Source organism: Furipterus horrens, unplaced genomic scaffold (assembly GCF_987537825.1).
Source record: "Furipterus horrens unplaced genomic scaffold, mFurHor1.1.pri manual_scaffold_3, whole genome shotgun sequence".
Taxonomy (NCBI): Eukaryota; Metazoa; Chordata; class Mammalia; order Chiroptera; family Furipteridae; genus Furipterus; species Furipterus horrens.
Window position 1 is genome coordinate 35,632,282 of NW_028327173.1, and position 18,681 is coordinate 35,650,962.

Genomic DNA, 18,681 nt, shown 5'->3' on the forward strand with positions numbered 1-18,681 from the left:
ATGCCTTGAAAATATATATGTTATTTTGAAAATTCATGTAAGTCATCCCTGGAAGAAATGTGTGTAAGACCTAAACTTTGCTTTTCTATGTTTAGTAAATATATACAATGCAGGAAAGTGGCTTGGTTCTATAATCATTTTTTTTAATCCTGTAGCTTTTTGATGACAAACTTCAAAACTGCAAAGATGATGAACAAAGAAAGGTAACTTTCATAATCAAGATTTTGAATTAAAAGTTTTTAAATCTAAAAGTCTTTTGGAGAAATAACAGAAAGACCTCAGTGATTTTGCCTCGTATTGACCTAGTAAGATACTACTGCCATATAGAGACTTCAATGGGAGTTTTCTGGTGATTTTTTTTTGTGGTTTCATAATTAAACAAAAGGGTAAGCTACAAAATTTTAATATGATACCCTTTTTGTAAGTACCACTTTCATAGGAGTAAGTTCTTTCCTCTTCAAGTGTTGTATGTTGAAGATAGAAAGTTATTAAATTTACACATGGTCACCTCAAATATTAATAAACCAACCAGCAAGAATTTTCAGAATAAACAACAAGCCACACGCGAGGGAACAAAACAAGTGTTGCTTTAATTCTAGTTCTGCTACTGTCCTCCATCTTTGAATTTCTGACAGTTCCTTTGTAGTTTGAATATTGTGTTCTGTTTTAAATTTACATTTTTCTCTCCTTGACTAAATTTCCTGATGCAGTTTTATTTATTTTTTCCATTTTTGTTGACTATATAATTTTGTATTTGGCTCTTTTACACTTGGTAATAATAGTAACTCATGTTTAGCTCTCCATCCATTCTTAGTTTGGTCATCGAGTCCCATGTCATTTTTAAACAACTTAGCAAAGTTTAAGGTGATTCTAAGATAAGCATTTTAGTGAATCTATAGAAAAAACTTATTTCATGTGAGGAATTAAGAATGTTTTATATTATTCTTACAAGGCATTAATTGAATCACATGAATTTTGAGGATGTAATTCATAAAATGTCTGAATTTTTAAGTATTTGATTTAAATATTTTTAAAAACCGAGTGTAACCAAAAGTACTCCCTTCCCAACCTTCCTGCACTCAAAGTAATGAGTATATTTTGGTAACATTCTTTAAGTGACTAACTAGTAAAGAACAACACTACCTCTTTGTGCTTCTGATTATTTCTGTTTAAACTTATTATTTTTCACAGAAAATTGAAACTCTCAAAGAGACAACAAAAGTAAGTTATGTTGTTTGATAAACTCTGGCTTTGCATTAGAAAGTACTTCAAAATGTTATTTATATTTTAAGCTGCTCCTATTAATAAGAGCAATTTAGATTTAATTTTATGAATTTTTACAAGAATATTTTAAGAATTGTATTATTTTCTAAAGGAATTGAAATGAGTAGAATAATCCTGCTAATTGAAATTGGCTTTGTGTGCCATTTTATCTTTTTCTGGTCTTGTCTATTTGAGATCCTTGGATAAAAGGTGTCATCTATGCATAGTGTATATTCTTTTTTTTTTTTAATTAAAATACATTGTGATTCAAGTTTTCTGATGTCTTGGCTTTCTGTCATTATGTAACGGGCTACTAATAAGATTTGCATTTTAATAAAAGCATTTAAAAACAGGCAAAATAATATTCCAGGTTCATCAATATTGATTGGATCCTTTACTCTCCATAATTCCGTAAAAGTCTTCAATGATGTTTTAGAAACTTACAGCGGGATGGCCTGCTGTTGATCTAAGAATTTGGAAGTTAATTCTGTTTAAAGTGTTGAAAATCATTTAGGTGATATTTAATGTAAATTAATATTTTTTGACATTCTTTAACAATTAATAGAATTGCTAATAATTTCATTTGACACTAGCAGCACATTAGAACTCTATGGATATCCAGAGAGGGTGTTTCTTGTTTAGTATAGACCTAAACACTGTGTATTTGAACTCATTTTTATACATTAAGCTTTCACATCACATGACTATTTTATCAAGGGCAAGAACCTAAAATTAGTGTTTTGTTTTTATAGAGCATGGTAGAATCAATTAAACACTGCATTGTGTTGCTGCAGATTGCTAAAGTAAGTAAACTTTACTTTCAATTAATGGCATTTAAAAATTATAAATGGAATTTTTCTTTTAAAGTCAAAGCACTTGGTTCTGAAATGTGTACCTTTCTACAGTAAATTGTGTTCTGGGGTTCCTGGTCCTATTGAACAACTATTGTGTTTGGATGTTACCTATCAGCATGTGCCCGTTCTTGATAAGGTGATTTCTGATGGTGGCTGGGAAGGAACAGAGCGTTTGAATGACTCACCCCTTCCTTCCATTTTCTCCATTATCCTGCTTGGAACAGGGACATATTTTGCAAAGCCTTCAACAAAAATGTTGTCCTTAGCAAGTAAAGTAATTACATTTCATTAGACTTCTTTTTCTCATTTATGATGAAGAATATAATCAAGAGCTATTTTTAAAATTTGTGCTATAGATTTTTTCTGGTACTAAACTACATTAATGAACCACTACTTTAATTGCTGTTCCATATTCAGTAAATAAAATACACTTGGAATATTTGTTCATAGTATCGCTGTATTATCCATAATACTGTATCTTCGGTGCCTAGAATAGTTGCCTGTCACATATTGAGGGCCTGGTAAATAATTGTGAATTTTGAATGAATTTTTCTAATACATATTTTTTTAAAGGTTTCATGGTTTAGTATTTTCACTGAATATGTGATTTTTTCAGCCACCTCTCTGTTGTGCTGTGATGATCTGCCTTATAAATTAACCTTTGGGTAAATCTGATTAGTTAATCTGTGATTAAGAAATAGGGTTTGAAAATAATAATGAGATGCAACATAACATTATCTGTCTGGGTTTGAATCCTTGCTTTACCATTTGAGCAAGTTTATTCATCCTCTCTGTGCTTTGGTCTTTTCCTATATAAAATGTGGGTAATAATAGTACTTGTACTCCTACTGATGGTGTGAGACTTAAATGAATTAGTATTTGTAATGCTCTTACTACCATATAACAAGTCCTAAATACGTGTTTATTAAGTTAAAAAAGTATTTTAGGAGAGCATAGAATTTAAAATGACATTATTACATGTTGGTAAAAATGGGAGAACTTCTATCTAATACTAACGGGAATGTAAAATGATATAGCGACTTCGGGGGACTATTCTAGGAGGATAATAAAATATTGGAATCAGCTACCTCAAGAGAAATATTGTCATCTGGAACCCCAAACGATATAAGAAGATAGCTAATTTGATACTTTTATTGTATGGGGTCAGTTTAATATTAGCTGCTTACAGCAGCGTACTATAGGTAGAAGTTTAAGCTCCCACCAGTTTCTTTCAAAAGCTTTCTCCTGCCTAAATGATTAGTTCATTGGTTCCCAAACTTTTTGCTGCCCATTGGAATCGCCCTGGGCATCTTTAACAGTTCTGATACCTGGCTCCCACTCTCACACATTCTGTTGTAATTGGTATGGAGTAACACCTGGGCATTGGGAGTTTTAAATTTCTGGGTGGTTCTACTGTGCAGCAAAGCCTTGGGTGCCATTCGTTTAGTGGGGTGGGCTGTGTTAACTCAGAAGACTTAATTATTCTTTTATACCATGTATATATATAGAAACAGCTAATGTTCCCTTCATAGAGAATCGCAGAGGGAAGCGAGGCACAGGGGGAGAGAGCAGAGCAAAGATCATCTGGGAGGCTCCTACAGCTGGGGACTTGGCCAGGTCTTCATCAGGATTAGGTGATATGACAGTATGACACAACTCATATAAGCAAGTAAAATTAATATTATTAGTGTAGTTTATTTAACCCAGTATATCCAAAATACTACTGTTTTCACGTTATCAGTATAAAAATTAATTAATGAGATAGTTCATATTCTTTCTTTTCTTTCTCCCATCTCTTCTCCTTTCCCTCCCCCTCCCCTTCCTTTCTTCACCAAGTCTTTAGTATCCTCAGTGTATTTTACACTTTGAACTAGCCATACTTCGAGTGCTTAATAGCCACGTGTGACTAGCAGCTACCACACTGGACAGCACAGGTCTAGATAATCCTTGCAAAATTGAGTTGCCTGTCCACAGATATTTTTATTTTTATTATTATTATTTTTTTTTATGTTGTCCATAGATACTTTTAAAGTAGATTGTATATTTAAATTGTCCTTGGATCCCAGGTTCTCTCCCAAGAACATTTTTCTGCATAGACTTTTGTTTTCATGTATGTATTAATTTCTTGTCAGACTGTTTAAAAGCAGATTTATTGACAAGTAATTTATATACCACTAAAGTTCACTAATATAAAGTGTACACTTTGATGGTTTTTAATATATTTGCAAAGTTGCGAAATCATCACCGTAATACGATTTTCGCATTTTCGTCATCCTCAAAAGAAATCCTATACCTGCTAAGCAGTCATTCCCTGTACTTCTCACTACCCTTTCCCCTTTGCTGCTTCCAGTTACTGGCAACCACAAATCTACTTTCTGTCTATGGATTTGCCCATTCTGGGCATTTCACATTATTAGGATCATAAAATATGTAGTATTTTGTGACTGGCTTCTTTCACTTAGCATAATGCTTTCAAAGATCATCCATGTATCAGGACTTAATTTCTTTTTTCCATCTATCAATTGATGAATGCTTGAGTTGTTTTCACTTTTGGGCCATTAGGAATACTGCTGCTATGAACATTTGTTTATAATATTTTTGTATGGACATATATTTTTATTTCTCTTAAGTATATACACAGGAGTGGTGTTGCTGGGTCATATGATATCTCTGTGTGTAACTTTTTAAGAAACTGCCGAACTGTTTTCCAAAGCAGCCGTAGATTCTACTTTCCCGCTCACAATGTGTAAGGGTTCCATTTTCTCCACATTGAACCAACGTTTGATTGTCTTTTTCATTATAGCCATTGTGGTGGTATCTCATTGTGGTTTTCATTTGCATTTCCCAAAAGAATAATAATGTTCAGCTCTTTTAATGTGCTTACCATTCATACCTCTTCTCTGGAGAAATGTCTATTCAGATTTTTTGCCCAATTTCTAGTTGAGTTGTTTATTTTATTATTGAGTTATAAAAATGATTTTATGTATTCTGGATACAAGTCTTTTTCTTTTTAATTTTATTTTTATTGTTTTTCTATTAGAGTTGTCCCACTTTTTTCCTCATTGTTACCCCCCACCCAGCTCACCCCTTCTCCCACAGTCCATCCCAACCCTGTTGTCCATGTTCATGGGTTATTTATATGGATACAAGTCTTTATCAGATACATGATTTACAAGTTTTTCTTCATGTCTTTGAGTTGTCTTTAACTTTGTTGATATAACTGTCCTTAGAAGCATGCAATTTTTTAAGTTTTGATGAAGTCCCACTAATTCTTCTTCTATTGCTTGTGCCTTTGGTGGCTTATTTAGAAATCATTGCCTAATCAAGATCACTAGTATTTATTCCTGTGTTTTCTTTTAAGACTTACATTTAGGTCTATGATCCACTTTGAATTCATCTTTGTGGTGTGAGGTAGTGGGTCCTTGTTTTTTTTTTTCTTCTTTTTTTTTTTTGCATGTGGTTATTCAGTAGTTCTAGCTTCATTTGCTGAATCTCATTAAACTTGAATTAGAAATTTTCTTTCATTATGTCTATATTTTGTTTCATACAGTAAGTTTATAGGTACATAATTAAGAGACTTTTTGCTAGACTACATTGCCTCATTAGAAAGATGGGCATATATTTCATGGTTTTTGTTTGTTTGTTTTTTGGTAGGCATGGTTTTAAAAATACTGGACTCTAATTCTGATCAAAAGTCTCCCCAAATTATGTGGTGCTGATGTTTTTGTTCATTATCAGACTTGTAGATCTCAGTCACTCTGGTATGTTTGGAGAAGAGAATAGCCATTGTGTTAAGGATTAAGGCACTTAATAACTAGATAAACATATGGTGTAGTTTAAGTGGGAAGTAGCATTAAACTATTTTTGTTTCATTAACATTCATATTGAATTCAGTTGAATCTCTGGTTCAGTAATACTTGAGATTTAGCTTTAGCTGACTCTGATAAAAGGTAACTTGTGATTTATTTACAAAACAGAAACAGAAAGGTGGAAAGAGGTGAGGGGGATGAGTGTAAGCCTTTTTAAGTAATAGAACAAAGCCCCTCGAGTTCATGACAGGAATGGATTGATTTAACTCTGCCTTAAAAGACAAACCACAACAGTTACAAAAGTTACAAACCCCAATTTAAAATACCCTGTAAATAGTATGCATTATTAATCAAGAACATTTTGGAGGAGTTTCTTTTAAATCACACCAGAATTAGAAATGGTAGTTTTCTTAGGTAATATAGTATAATAATATGAGTGATCTATTGCTGCATAACAAACCACCCCCAAACTGAGTGTCTTAAAATAGCAACAATAATTTGTTTTGCTCACAAATCTGCAGTTTGGGTAGGCCTCATGACTTGTTTCTGCTTATGCAGTGTTACTGTGGTGGTTTGATTGGGGGGGGAGGGGCGGCAGAGAATCCACTTTCAGATTGGTTCACTCACATACCCGGGAAGTTGGCTGGGGGGCCTGGGTTCTTCTCCATATAGTGGTCTTCGCCATCACTTGGGCTTTCTCACAGTGTGGTGACTGGATTCTAAGAAAACAAGGTAGAAGATTGTGGCATTTCCATGACCTAATCTCAAGTCACCTATAGTCACTTCTGCTGTACTTATTAGTAGAGACCATTACAAAGGCCCACCTGAGTTCAAGGGGGTAGGGGACATGAACTCTACCTCATGTTGGGACCATTTTTGAAAATTTTAATTTACCACATATGTATAATATTACTAAGAACTCCTTTGGAAAAATCTGTTATTAATGTTTAGAAATAATAGAAGAAAGCTCTGTTGAAATAAATAAAATTAAAATATCATCTGAGCTAGAAACTTAATTTCTTTCTATTTAATTCTCAGTAGTTTATTTTCAACTGGTTCTGTTAAGAATTTCTGAAACTTTAGATATTTTCAATATGTAGTTAATTTGCCTGGGCCAGTGAGGCTCGGCTGGAGCGTCATTTTGGTTAGGGTTCGATTCCTGGCAAGGGCACATGCCTAGATTGTGGGTTTGATCCCCAGTCCAGGTGTGTACAGGAGGTAGCCAATCAATGCTTCTCTCTCACATCGATATTTCTCTTTCTCCCTTCCTCACGCTCTAAAAGTAGTGAAAAAAATGTCCTCGTGTCAGGAAATAAATAGTTAATTCAATTGTGCAGATGAAGGGGGAAATTCCAACCCAAATTATGTAGATGTCAAAATGCAGTTATTCTCAAAGATACACAGAAGATATGCACTGTGTTGGAGGTTCCCAAGGTCACCCCTAGTTTGGTGATTCGCTTGGAGGACTCATAGGACACGGCATATAGTCATACCCCATAGCTGCGATTTCTAATAGCCGAATCAGCAAAGGTAAAAGGCACGTGGACGAAATCCAGAGGAAACCTGGCGCAGTTTCCAAGAGTCTTCTTCCAGTGGAGTCATATGGGATGTGCTTAATTCCTGCAGCAAAAAAATTGTGACACTACATATAAAATGTTTGCCAGGGAAGCTCATTAAAGACTCAACACCCAAGGGTTTTGTTATTGTAGTTTTTCCCCCAAAACCAAGGTTTTTACTGGACCCTCATCATGTAAGCACTCTTTCCTTAGCATTTACCAAGATACCAAACTTCTAGAAGGAAAGCAGTTCAGAATAAACCGTGTTGTTTGCTTAACCAGTTTAGGCAACAGTGAACCACCCTTACCAGTTAGGGTGGTGGGGACCCTCTTGAAATCCAATTTCCTAGACACCAGCCAATGGCCAACTTTACAAGCAGGCTTTTCTAAGGATAGCTGTTTCAGGCCTGGCATGTTCATTCTTTTCTGCACATGCACTTAAAAAATAAAAGTATCTCAGATCTTCAAATTGCTTGTGTTTGAGTAAGCTCAGTAGTTAAAGAAAAAGTTATCAATAAATGAGATAAAACTTGGCCATTATGTTTAAAACCAATACCAAATATTGGTTTCTATTAAAACTTGAAAACTTTCTGATAGTATAGTTAAAACTTTAATTAGTTTTATTTAAAGTTAAATACATTGTATGAGTAGGACTACTAGACAGTTATAGGAACAATAATATGTTCGTAACTTTCCACCGTCTTCTTTCTGAAGTACATCCCTGGGCAGGCAAGACAGATTAGCGTGTTAGTTAAGAGCATGAATTCTGGAACTGCTTGTATTGGAATTCTGGCTCTCCACATTCTGTCTCAGTTTTCTTATCTCTCCAGTGGGGATAAGATAGTACCTATCTCATAGAGTTGTTGATGGAATTAATGAATTAATATAGTAAAATACCTGCCTGGTAGTAACTATTAGCTTCTATATCATCATTCCATGAATATAGTGCTTATTTTTACTGAAACAAAAATCAGACCTTCTATTTAGAAAAGTATTTAGTATAAATCTTGGGCCAGCAATTGTGGGAAATGATGTCTATCCTGAGTTTTTAAGGATATTTGATTGTCATAACTTTTAAGTGCAGTAAGAGTTTAGAAAATTTACTATGAAATTGAACCCAGAAATATTCAGTGTCTTTCATCTTAAATTAGTATATCTGCCTTTAATTGTTGGTTCCAGTGTGACTACGTGGTTCAATAGGATATTTCTAAGACAAACTTAATTAAATGCCTATATGGAAAGATAATTGCCTTACTGCTGGAGTTGATTGTTGTGTAGCCAGTGGTAGAATTTTGTTTGTCTAGGAAAATATGAGTGGAATTAAAATCTCAATGGAAGGAGAGAATTAGTTTTCTAACAGTTGTTACTTACCTGGTAAAATAAGCTTTCTTAGTAGGGAAGAAAGTACACAAGGAGTTGCTGAAATGAGAGAATGAAGTTAATATTCTTAACATTTCTCCTTAAGGACCAGTGTAATGCGGAGAAGCACGCAGATGGAATTATAGTAAGTTTAATCTAATCTTTCTTTTCCCCTTTACTTCTGCAGAGTGTTATAACCAGTCATGTCAGGAGAAGCCTGAATTTCTACTTCTTTTCCAACGCAAATTCTTCTTTTCACTTACTCACTGCTTTTTGTTGTTGACTCTTGCAATTCTCCTTGAGCTCCTAAAGTTTGGCCATCTCTCAGCAATCATTTGCAGGGGACATGTTGATCTTTAAATTTTTCTAAGTGTTGGTCCATACTGAATCACTTTGCATGTGTTAACTTGAAGGATTAATCATGGTATGAATATGCAGCTTTTATGACTAAATAAGGCATAACTCACAATGCTACATTTCTTATCAACTTCTTTTTTCTCAGATGAAAGCAGAAGGGGAGGGGTATATTGAAGCACATTTTAATCTATTTAAATATGTTTATAGGTTTCTATTATTTTCTCATCTTTTATTTTTACTTTTTTGTATTGTTAACTAGCATTGCTACTATGGTATATACTGCATTTATGTTGGAATATGATTTTTTGATTTATAGACATTTTCTTATTCTTTCCTCCTCCTCGGCCTTTTACTCTTCTCTTATGTTTAACTTCCCTTCTAAAAAAAGGAAATGTTATTATTCCCAGCTGGAACTAAAAGTTAGAGTTGAAAGGTTTGTAGTTTGAACTACCCTCGTTTATGATAACAAAGTGACTTCTGTTCAGACCATATTTCTGAAGTCTTATTTTTGTCCTGAGATTTTACAAATGGCAGCTTGTCTGAAATCTGGAAACTCATTTTGTAAATCTTAAAAACCATCTCATGATTATACTTGACGAAAATATGAGCATATTATCTGTATATTTGGGGTGAAATGAGAGAAAAGAAAGTTAAATATCCATGATGTTGAAAGTGGAGATAAGAGAAATGTTTTTAAAATTTGAATTAAACACATTATAAATTTTATTTCTCTTTTCACAATGTGAGTTCAAATTTTTAGCCATGATGATGTAATACAATTGTTATATAAATACAATGTGATATAATCTCTCTTCTTGAGATATTGAATAAGTTTGTAAGCCTCCTGGAAAAAGACTGTATATGTTGTCTAGCATTTCATGGTCCCCAAAGACCTTAAGGAAAGTCATGTTGGCAATTACTTTTGTCTCTTTTCCCTCTGAGCAAAGTTAGTTACTTTTTATTATGTTTAAAAATAGAGTTTTAGGAGGTATACCAAGAATGTTTGATCATTTGCAATTAAAGTACCTAAAAAGTGTATACTCATAGAAAATCTAAACTTGTAGAAAACAAACATATTTGAATCATTTGATCAGGGATTATAACATTTTTTCTTTACAGTTTTTACTTTAAAAAAAGAAAGGAGTTTGGGCCTTGGACCCAAACTGTTAGGACCCAGCCCTGCCATTCACTAACTTTGACCTTTAAACAAGTTACTTAACTCTCGAGTCTCAGTTTTCTCTATAAAGAAAGTGACTACTTCCACCTAAGAAGGTTTTTGTAAGGTACAGAGTGAGCACATAGTACTCCATAAATGTCAGCTATACATACATATGTGTGTGTACATATATAATTCATTATATATTGGATTTTGTTAATGTCACAATACATTAGGGCTAAGGAGTATCATTTCTCACACTGCAAATTCATTTCAAAGCAAGTTGTGGAATGTAATTTGACATATTTTAACCTGAAGTGGACTGACCAATTACTGTAGATAAGTATAGAATAGTTATATTTTCTGTTAACAATAATAGCAAAAGGTATTCAGTACTTTTAATATATATGTAAAAAAGTATAATAAAAGTATTTTCTCTGGTTATCAAGCCTAATCTTAGAACACTTCATCTGGAAAACAAGATTCCATTCAAAGGACAGTATTCTGGTCCCTTTTTCCAAAGTTATGTTATTTCTTAATTTCTTCAGTAATTTTTCTTACATAATGGTTGGGGATAGAGAGGTGATATATTCTCATTTCTATGGATCAAAATGTTAGTGGTGGAACTTTGCCTTTGTAAAGCACTTGCTGTTCTTTAGAGAAAACCACTATGTAAATAAAAGAAGTTTATTTTAAGAACAGTTCCAGGACTTGTTGAGACACTTATTTAGTTATTATGGATAATAGAAAGCCCTTAGAGACCATATATTCCAGATATTTCTTTGTTGTACAGACTGGGAAAGTGGGGCCCACAGCAGATAAGAAAATCCCAAGCCTCTGCTTCTCTGCTTTTCCCAATCCTTTAAAACTTTTCCCACTTCACTTTCCTAGGTTTTTTATTATTAATGTTCTCAGGGTTCCTTCTCTAAGTATCATTTATTTTCCAGTAAGAATATTTATGGTAGGTAGACTATTACAGTGACAAGAATCAAAAATCTTGTGTTCAAATCACTTGATTTAAAAGCTCTTATTTAATAATTTTAAAATATTTATACAGAGAGAAAGTTTAAACAGTTGTTGGGGGGGTGAATTTAGATTTTAAATGAGAATGCTACAAAAACTTTGCCATTATCAGTGTCCATTGTTAGGTGCTTTTAAATTCTTATGCATACTTTTGGGTTCATTCATCAGCAAAGCATGTCTTTTCTAATTTCAGTATTTTCTGTTGTAAGCTTTGCCTAATATATATTTGAAATTTAATTTTCCACATCAAGAAAAGCTAAAGAAATTTTTATTTCTTGGGTTTTGTCTGGGATAGCCTTTTGTAAGTGGTAGATCTAAACTTGCCTCTGGCAAAGGCCTTTGTTTAAAATCCTCCCTTCATATAAAAATACTTCAAGAAGCTATGGAATCTTGTTTTTAAAATGCCTTCATGCTGGCAGAATAATTTCTTGGCTTGGAATCTGAGAAACCTGAACTTTTCTTCTCCAGAATTGTAACTACATGTTTGTTTTACAAATCCTTAAAAAAAAAAAAAAGTCTTTTTTCCCACGCCCTCCTAAATAGAAGCTACCTCACTAGATACCCATACTGTACAGTGGACAGTGATGGAAGGTGTCAGTAGTATGGGATGGAAAGATAAGATCCTACCGTAAGTTAAGTCATAGGTGTCACGTTTATTAACACCAAAGCAAGAGAACATTTCTCTATCTTGGATAGAGAAACAATATTTCAGGTGAACTAAAATTTTGAGAAGCACTGAACTGAATTGAAAGCTTATTGTTTTGGCTTCCTGACGTCTTCCCACACACACCATTTTACAGCTCTTTCTAAGTTTTTCCATTTAGCTTTCTTTACCTTCCTGTGTGATAGAGATTCATTCATTTTCTCTCCTTACTATGTTTTTTAAAAACAATTAGAAGAAACTTAGACTTCTGTATAGAAGAGCTGTTTAATTTCCTTTTTGTATTTTGATCAACATATCTATATAGCTACCCTCAGACTTTGATGTCAGAAATGTGGGCAATTTCATACATTTGGGAGGGTCCGCACTGGAAGGGCATTTAATTAAAAATAACTATAATGTGTTTCTTTATCTCAGAGTACTATTAATCCTGTAGATGCAATATATCAACCTAGTCCCTTGGAACCTGTGATCAACACAATGCCTTCCCAGACAGTCTTACCTCCAGGTATAGTATTTGGAAAAATAATTCATAGATTCATTGCTGGAAAAAAATGTAATTTGTATGACTGTCATAGTAATCTTGGAGGGCTCTTTCTTTTTCTTCTAATAAGTAAAAATAAAAATATACAGCTGAAAATGAACTGGAAAAAGATTATAGTATTTTTTATATTGGGGCTTCTTAGGTACAGTGAAAGGACTTTTAGTTTTCAAAGCGAGATGGAAAACAAACATAGTTACTAAGACCTGAATTAGCTGATGGGACAGAATCCTGTGGTTCAGGATTTATGGCTACCAAGGAAAACAGTATACCTTGTTCTGTTTAAGGTAGTCCAGGAATGTTTTAGTATATTCTTTATAGCTCTGAACAATACAAATGGTTTCTTCATGGTGGACGTCAAGATAATGAAAAGGGGAAGAATAAAATTTGTGATGTCTACCAATTACATAGACTTGTGTATTTTAAGTGTAGAGTAATAAATAATGTATTTTTTAAATGGGCAGAAAGGAGCTTGAGATCAACACCCAGCTATACTGATGCCTTTTACTTTTGTTGCATCCACCATTCTCTGTTCTCAATGATGGCATAGTTCAGTCAGAAATTGTACTGGAAAAAAGAAAAGCCTTTAAAAAAAATACTTGTGAGTACGAAATTCTTTTGTGAATTTTAATATATCCTTAAGAGAGTGAGTAACACCTCTCATGAGCTAAAGAGGAGATACTTTGCCCCGTTTCACATTTTATGTGGTTTGATGCTTGGAACACTTTATCATCGGAAATGTTCAGTGGTTTTACAGAACAGTTGTATGGAGGTATTGGCCTGCCACGACTGGTCTCATGGGGTCCTGCCTCTCTTGAGCTTAAAGGGGATGGGATGTCAGAAAGAAGGAGTAGCATGGAATTGACTTAATGGGATAGTTTTAGAAATTACTTATCTTTAGGCTTTTGAATTCCACACAAATGCATTTAACAGAGTTATGTGTGGGGTATCTCTCTTAACTTATTTCACATATTCAAATCTCCTAGAACCTGCTCAGTTGTGTAAGTCAGAGCAACGTCCATCTTCCCTACCAGTTGGACCTGTATTGGCTACCTTGGGACATCAGACTCCAACACCAAATAGTACAGGTACAGATTTCTATAATTCCTTTACTTCTCATAGCTCCCTGTTTACATTTAAGATTTGTATTTGATGTATGAGGGGGCAAAGGTTGAAGAAATGTTTTGTATCTTTCTGTTGGCGGTATCAGTTTACCATTACAGTTCCATATGTGAAGTGGGTAACTTTGTAATTGAACCAGAAATGTTAGTAATAACTGTAATTTAAATAAAATAGAATATGGCAGGATTTTATTCTTTTGTTTACCATATGGTTTATTTTGAAGATTGACTCAAGTTAGACTTGTATACATTCTTAGGAATCGGAAAATATGGAAGTACAGAGAACAAAAGCTCAAAGTCCTCTTTACTCTTCCCTCTGTCATCTGTGTACATGTATGTACATATCTACCTATAGTGTGTATTTTTATTGTTGTTTTGTTTTAACCTAAATGAGATCTTGTGTTTCTTGACTTTCTTTTTTCATTTACCAGAGAACATTTAGAAAGCTTTCTAAGTTCATGCAGTTAGGTCTGAAACATTGTTTTTACAACTGCCTGAGCAGGTATTACCTGTTTTTCCACTGATGGACATTTAGGTTGTTTCCAAATAGTTTTTCTATAATTAGCAAAACTGAAGTGTGAAATATTCTTGTACAGCAAATTTGAGCCTGAGAGGACAAAAAAGGGACTACATACTAAACCTGACAAGCTCAGGGGAGGCTTGCGTGGTGGGCTGTATATACTCAGAGACCAAGAGTAGCGTCATAAGGTGGTCTGAACGTAAGAATTTCTAACTAAAAGCCAGTAATGGCAGATAGTCACTTCCTAATCTTGTAGCTTCCTTGACAAAGGTCAGTCTTTACCTTGGGTAAGCCTGTCATTGTCTTTTAGCATCTAAGATAACATATCTTTGGAATGTCAGAGTAATCTTTTTCTAGACCTCACAGGGTACACCCACTAGAGACCACATTGCTATCTTGTTCCCAGGCACCATCTCTGTGTGCTGTAAATGTTCATTACAGTATTAACTCTTTTGTGCCCACCAGTGTAACAGAAGTATGTATCTCTTATTTTCACTCTGTCCAATCTGAGATTTCCCCACTTTGCTTTTGCCCACTCCCTTAATCTACCACTCATATTGATAGATTTCATATAACCGTCCTTCTGTCTTCTACTTAGATTCTGATGTATAAAAAAAAAAAAAAAAAAAACAGCAAAACTGCCATTCTCCAGAGCATTTTCTCACTCTGTTGAGATTTTGCTTCCTGGCAATTGTCAGTTTGGCTCAAATAAGCTCATAAAAATTCTTTATAGGTTTGGACATTTCTTACATCTGCACATGTATTTTTTTTTTTTTTTTTAGGGTAGATTTATCAGTCTTTTATATTTTTACCAATTTTATAGGCAAAAAAGGGATACCTCATTTTAGTTGGTGTTTTCTTAATTCATTTAGACTTATTGTCTATTTTTTCTCTCATTTACAGGGATGCTCTCAATGTTAGTATTTATTTCTTGTTTCAAAATGAAATAGAGGCCTGACTGGTGTGGCTCAGTTGGTTGAGCATTGTCCCACACATGGAAAGGTCAGGGGTTCAAGTCCCAGAAAGGGCACATGCCTGGGTTGCAGGTTTCGTCCCCATTCAGGAGCCTACAGGAGGCAACCAGTTGATGTTTCTCTTTCTTTGTCTCTCTCCCTTCCTCTCTTTCTAAAAATAAGTAAGTTCTTTTTAAGAAATGAAATGAAATGAAATGCATATACATTACATGTCAGCCAAACTCCAGGAAGCACTTAGTGCTTGTGCCCCTGTTACTCCTGGAGGTTAAAACCAAAACCACTCCTGAGGAGGTCGGAGATAAGCTCCTGCAGTTGCTCCACGGCCTTCTTTCCTGGCCAGTACTTCCACTGTGTCTTAATGAAAAGTTACCTTGTGATTTTAGCCTATTTTGAAATCTGAATTAGTAAAGTATTGATGCCATTACTTTGGTCTTTAATATTTAACAGCAGATGTCATCTGAACTTTGAAAGAAAGAAAGCAACAATAGATTTCTTATTTTGAGCTCTTGAAAATGCTGATAAGCAATATGAAGAATGAGTTTGAAATGTTTTATCTGACTTTTTTCTGTATTTCATCACCTGTGTCAACATCTTGTTTATTTTAAAACCAGAACTTGGGTTTTATTTTGTTGCTTATGTCAATTTTGAAACTACAGTCAAAATTTGTTGTTTTGTTGTTTTGAAATATATAAACTAGTCACAGACTGAAAAAGAGACCACTCTTCCGTATATACATTTACTTTAGGATAATTAGTTATAAATAATAATTTAAGATAAATTATTTCAGGAGAAGATGCTTCAAAAATATAACATCTTAGAGTAAGTAGGTAGATATAAAGAAATGTTAAGTATTAAATTAGTATTGGGTTGGCCAAAAAGTCCTTATAATTTTTTGTGTAAAGTTAAAAAATAACTATTGATTTGGATATTGTGAGTATGCCGGCTATCTGTTGCTATTGGCTTCTAGTGGGTAGAGGCCAGGGGTGCTACTCAATGTCTTCTGATTCATAAGACAGCCCCACAGCAGTGAATTATTTGGCCAAAATGTCAGTAGTACCAAGAAACTTCACAGACTACTTTTGACACGTTCAGTCAGTCATGGCACCTTCTCCATACACTGCACAAATCTTTTTTTGCATTTCAGTTGCGTTTTTACCTTTCTTGAAATAATAAAGCATAATATGCTGAAAATGTTGCGTATCTTCTTCCATCTTCAATATTAAAATGGCTGCACAAAAATTCACCAATTTTTATGTTTTTCTTAAAAATGCACACTGATATGACAGTACAAGCTAACAAAATGGTTTCAAATGAAGTTAAAGACAACTAAGTGCTCTGAGAGCCATTGTATGGAAAAAAACTAAACGAACTTTTTGGCCAAACCAATATCTAATTGATGTCTTTTTTATTTTCAGCCTAATTTCTTCATCTCTCCCATCTTTCTTTACTTTGCCTCTCTCACTCATACAAAAAAGAAATCATGAAACAATTGAGAAATGAAATAATATCCTTTTCTTTCATAAGGAAAACTCAGTTCTTTTGTTTGCAGTTTCCATTCAAACTGATTTTCTTCTTGGACACATTTTCAGTTGTGTGATCACCTGGAGTATTTGCATTTTAATCATTTGTATTCCTGGTCTTTCCCCCTCCCTGTTTCAATAGGATAAAGTTCCTTTCTCATCTTACTACTGTTTGGGGGGGCTTTGTGGTGGGAGATAATTTAAAGATTTGCTAAGACAAACTACCTTTGGAATGTCCACAATAAGCATTACTACCTTTTTAGGCAACAGACTTTTTGTGTTATATTTTTAAAAATCTTTGTAAGCATGGCAACTAAGTGGCAGGTGAATGTGCTCTTTCACTGTTGAACTGTAGACACAGGACTAGACTGAAAATCCACGTGTGGCTCTGGATTCATGTTTCTTGCTGCTGTTCTTAGTTTTTTCTAGAGGCGCGGTCTTGGTTTTTATATTGCCATCAGTGACCTAAGTTTAGTCTCCAACAGACGTCTGTAGCAGTTTGGCATAAATTGCCTGAGAACCTTTAGATGCTCGGTAAGCACTTGTTAATAAATTGATCTCAGAACGCCATTGCTCTGATGGATACTTCTGTTGTTATTACTTTATTACTAGGCAGTGAACCAGGTGATCCTCGCCAAGATTAGATTGTAGTCTTCTTTGTTTAGATCTCTGTTAATTTTCGTTTCCTTAGTTAGACTGTTGAGGAACAGAAAGATGTCCTTCCTAGTCTTTTCCTCTTCCACATTCTTCCCATAGTAGCCCTGCTTTTCTCTGCCCCTGAGCCCCAGGCACCTGGTTTAGACAGGTGGAAAAGAGATGAAGAGTTTGGATGTTGAGTGCTCAGGGCTTTGTGCAGAGCTTTTGCGTTTTCATGTGACTGCCAGAACATTGACTAAAAAGAATGATATGCTGATTGCTGTTCTAACAGTCGTGTGGTCTCTAATATTCTTGCCATTTTGCATTCCCTTTGGCTCAGTGCTGCATATTTAAGGTGTCTGGATCTACTGTAATAAAATAAGAGCTCTTGCTTCCCTCTGGTGCTGGGTACCTACTGTGGGACTTCCAACACCAGAACTCACACACTGCAATTATAATTTAAAAAGCTCCCTTTCTAATATTAAAGATAATTATAGAATGGGGACATAGCATTTTTTTCATTTATTTAAGACGATGTCCCATTCTATAATGTAACTTGCCTTTTTCTTTGTCCAGTTTAAATGCTAATTTTCTTTACAAGTAGTATAAGCACTTCTACCAAGTTAATTCAACTCGTTCTTGATTTTAGAAAGGCCTGCCCTGACCCCGCCTTTCTAATTTCTTCCCCTTTATTACCAACTTTGTTCCCTAATGAAAAACTTTTTAACTTCCTAGGCAGTGGGCACTCACCACCTAGTAGCAGTCTAACTTCTCCAAGCCATGTCAACTTGTCTCCAAATACGGTCCCAGAGTTCTCCTATTCTAGCAGTGAAGATGAATTCTATGATGCTGATGAATTTCATCAAAGTGGCTCATCCCCAAAGCGCTTAATAGAGTAAGTAGATGAACTACATATGTATTTAAGCAACTCCCCTGATTTTTAAAAATGTAGTTTCATTTTGAGACTGGTGTTAATGACAGACTTCCTTAAAGTTATTGTATTAAAAAGACAGTTTGTTTTTAATCGACTTATCGAGCAAAGCCAGTTCTGTGAGAATGTTGATTTTACTCCTGACTTAATTCAACTGGAATAAATTAGCATCAGATGTAGTAATATGGCAGTATTGTTCGTGGAACTTGGGGCTTTATTTCCATGGCATCAACATTAGGAGAGGGTCAAATGAGAGTCAGTAAGCTAGAGAGTATTATACAAACAGGGTTACCATTACTTGTTTTTTTTTTTATTAGTGTGGAAAACTATAGTAGGTGGAGAAATGATACAGAGTTGAAAAAAGACCCAGTCTCTGCTCTCAGTGAACTTACAGTCTTTT

At 34.4% G+C, this 18,681-nt stretch overlaps 1 protein-coding gene across 5 annotated transcripts in view; it reads left to right on the forward strand.

The window, feature by feature from the left end:
- The window catches only part of OSBPL9 (oxysterol binding protein like 9), a 130,963-nt gene that overhangs the window by 89,043 nt on the left and 23,239 nt on the right, over nucleotides 1–18,681 (forward strand). For 3 of the 5 annotated variants that reach the window (XM_090269444.1, XM_090269449.1, XM_090269446.1), the window contains 7 exons: nucleotides 156–203; nucleotides 1,192–1,221; nucleotides 2,016–2,066; nucleotides 8,948–8,986; nucleotides 12,456–12,546; nucleotides 13,566–13,667; nucleotides 18,086–18,245. In XM_090269444.1, the coding sequence (XP_090125570.1) occupies nucleotides 156–203; nucleotides 1,192–1,221; nucleotides 2,016–2,066; nucleotides 8,948–8,986; nucleotides 12,456–12,546; nucleotides 13,566–13,667; nucleotides 18,086–18,245 (521 nt within the window). The remainder of the gene's footprint in view (nucleotides 1–155; nucleotides 204–1,191; nucleotides 1,222–2,015; nucleotides 2,067–8,947; nucleotides 8,987–12,455; nucleotides 12,547–13,565; nucleotides 13,668–18,085; nucleotides 18,246–18,681) is intronic. The other 2 variants (XM_090269447.1, XM_090269448.1) reach the window with 1 other exon arrangement.